Source organism: Verticillium alfalfae, genomic scaffold (genome assembly GCF_000150825.1).
Source record: "Verticillium alfalfae VaMs.102 supercont1.5 genomic scaffold, whole genome shotgun sequence".
NCBI lineage: Eukaryota > Fungi > Ascomycota > Sordariomycetes > Glomerellales > Plectosphaerellaceae > Verticillium > Verticillium alfalfae.
Genome location: NW_003315034.1, coordinates 1,573,953 through 1,577,013, shown reverse-complemented (window position 1 = coordinate 1,577,013; position 3,061 = coordinate 1,573,953). Strand labels below are relative to the sequence as shown.

The following is a 3,061-nucleotide window of genomic DNA, read 5'->3' as shown; positions in this document are numbered from 1 at the left end:
CGCCCGGCATGCCATTCCCATGCACCCGGACGGCGGGGGCTGGAAACGCGGCGGCGAGCTTCGTTTCGAGGACCTCCGAGTACGGCGTGTATGAGCTCCCGAAGCCAGAGTATCCCGCCGTCAGGGAGTCGCCGAAACAGAAGATGCGAAGGGGGCGCTTGGGTGGCATGGCTGATCTTCTTGCTTCAAGCTGAAGTTGCCCCTGTCGGTGCTCCGCAATATGCTGTATCTGGCTTACCGGCGCTGGGGGGTCGAGTGGGGGAGGGAGGCCTCGACCCTGGGGCAGGGGGGGGGGGGGAAGGGGGGAGGGGGGGAAAAGGGACGTGAACCCTTTGTAGGCTGGTTGAACAAAGAATATTCTGGTTCGAATATTGAGGGAGTCGGTAACAAAGAAGGGGGACGGATAGCTTTGAGCGAGCTATGCAGGGAGATAGGTCACTTGGGGGTGAAGGTGTAGAGGTGAGGTCACAGGTCCGGTGCCTGGAGCCGGACGCTCGGGTGGGGAACCTGGGGGTGCCTAAGCCATGTGGGGCCGTGTCAGGGTGGGGGCGACATCCCGTTGCGTGATGCGTGGTGCGTGACGCTTGCATCTGATTCCATGTGACCATAGCTCGAGGTCTTCCCTCCCTACAGTATGACCGTTATTCGTGGGCCTATTAAGGTTATCATGTTCAATCTGACTGCCGGCATGCACAGCGGAGATCAAAGTTGTGACATGTTCGGACACTCAAGGTCTCTTCCTAAAACCAAGATACCATCACGTGTATCACCACCCAAGTCAACCGCACTTTTTGTCATCAGACTGTTCTCAGTCGTAATATTACGCTAAGTGCTATCAAGATTCAAAGACAGCAGACATCTAAGATGCCGGGTATCAGATTGCCCATTTCTGAGCCAGGAGACATATTCCATCCAGATCCACGCTCCCATGCCCTATGCCCGTGCCGAATCCAAGTAAGCTATTAATAGTCAGTAATCACCGTCTTTCTCCTTTCTCTTTCGCCGGAGCAGCCTCAAGCTAGCTCAACATTCGTCCATCGCCCCCTCTCCGTATGCCACCACTTCTCCTTCTCCCGGCGGTCCACGTTGCCGCTCGTGCTCATGTTCCACCGCCCGAAACAGCCCTCACGCTCGCTGATGTCTTCACCGCATTCGCCCATCACATCGTCGATATCCACGAGACCACCCTTTTCGTCCCGCGCACCGGCATCAGGCATCGAGTCGTAGCGAATCTGGCTGCCGATCGTACCCATGAAGCCTGCCATCTCATAGTCCTCGACCGTAGAACCCTCCTCGTCGGTAACCTGCACCGCAAACCGCGGTGCACTGCGCGCCGCCTCGAGTCGTCCCTGTGCCGCCAAGCGGGACTCGCGCAGATCGCTCGCTTCGCGAAGGAAGCTGCCTCCCGATGGACTGAATGGCGTCAACGGTGTTTGAGGCGTCATCGGTGTCATCGGCGACTGACTCCGCCCTCCAATGCTCGCACCGCTGCTGATGCTGCTACTGCTACTAGAGCTAGTCAGCGAAGCGAGTGTGTTGCTTCGGCCCATGGGGAACGTGTTCTGCCTTTCGGCACTCTGCGCCGGCGTGCGGAAGCGATCGCTTGCAATCTCGGCGCGTTCGACTGGCCGGCAGAGCGACTGGAATATCCCCTCGGGATCAGTGGGAGCCCGCAAGGCGACGAGAGACGGGAATCCGTCCGCGGCGATACTGCGCGCGAGGATTGCGTCGGCAGCGCTTGCGGCAGCCGAGTGGCTGGTAATGTCCCAATGCAGCCTGCGAAGTGACGAACAGGCGAGGTATGGCATGAGCCAGATCATTGTGTCTTCGGGAAGCGTCGGCGCAAATGTCTGGACCAGAGAAAAGACCTCTAGATAACGCATGTTGGAGAAGATTCGGACCAATGCCGGCAGAGAGTCAAGGTTAACGTGACGAAGAGTCAATCTCGTCATACCCTGCGCGGCCTGCGACGTCGCAAAGGCAGAAAGGCCTGCACTCGTGATGCCCGAGGTATGGGCAAGGGAAAGGGTCTTCAGAGGCGGCAGCACTGAGAGCGTCTGGTCGTTGAAGGCGGCATGTGACAGCCTGGAGAGATACAAGTGCTCCAGAGCGGGGAGCTGACCCAGGATCTTGACAATCAGACCACCAGGCGCAAGAGTTGCTCCTGGGAGGCAGTGTATGGACAGAGTCTTCAGGTTGCTCCAGTTGGCATGGCAGTCGAAAAACGCCGCACACTCGGTAGGCTCCAGCATGCCATTGGGTCCTATCCTGCGCTCCATTTTCAAGCCAGCTGACTTGCCAGAACTAGAGCCAGGGCGCGATCCTGGGCGCTGTGGTGCCTGGAGCACGGGTGCGTCGATGATCCAGTCCATCTGCTTCAGGTTCACTCGCGTGGAAAGAGCATGGAAGAGGCGACTAAAGGTGTGGTCGTAGCGAGGGTGGAGGCCGACGAGACGTTCAAAATTGGGGCACTCCATAACGATGGTGGCGATGAGGTTGTGATATTCTTCCTTGGTGGAGCTGATAGGTTGGCTGGGCACCTTCAATGTGCGGACAGTGGCAGCAAGCTCGGGATTAGCCCTCAATGTACGGCGCAGAAGGACCAGCCTGGCGCCGTGGGCAATTTTGTGTCGCTTCTTCATGGCAGGCGAGTCTGTTCCATTCAACTGTATGTCGTCATACCTGGCACCGTTAGCTGACGGTCATCATGTGAACCTGCGCGAGACGCTTACAATGCTATCCTCGCTGCTTGAAGACATTTGCGCGAAGCCATTGATAACGATGACAAGTCTCTCATCCAGCACGTCGCGCAGCTTTCGCTCCCCTTGCCTAGGTGAGACTCCTTCAGCTGGCCCAGGACCATGCCGAAGACCTCCTCAGGCAGCGCGGCGAATAGCTCGCCGGGCTGTCTCTTGTGCGTCCTGAAAATGGTCCGAACGGGATTCTGCTGATGTCGGAACTCCGGCCGCCATGCTGTGTAAGGTGTTGCATCCTTTGCTGGGACACTGGTCTGTTCGGGACCGTGGCATACTCCTCGACCCTGTGTCGTCGCTGTTGGGGT

General features: G+C 58.2%; 1 protein-coding gene across 1 annotated transcript; it reads right to left on the bottom strand.

The window, feature by feature from the left end:
• Positions 1–1,013: 1,013 nt before the first annotated feature.
• Positions 1,014–2,773, bottom strand: VDBG_04807 (conserved hypothetical protein; the record flags this gene model as incomplete). The annotated part of the gene is made up of 2 exons (XM_003005155.1): positions 1,014–2,682; positions 2,733–2,773. 2 exons carry the CDS (start codon positions 2,771–2,773, stop codon positions 1,014–1,016), a joined length of 1,710 nt encoding a protein of 569 aa, XP_003005201.1.
• Between the last annotated feature and the right edge of the window lie 288 nt (positions 2,774–3,061).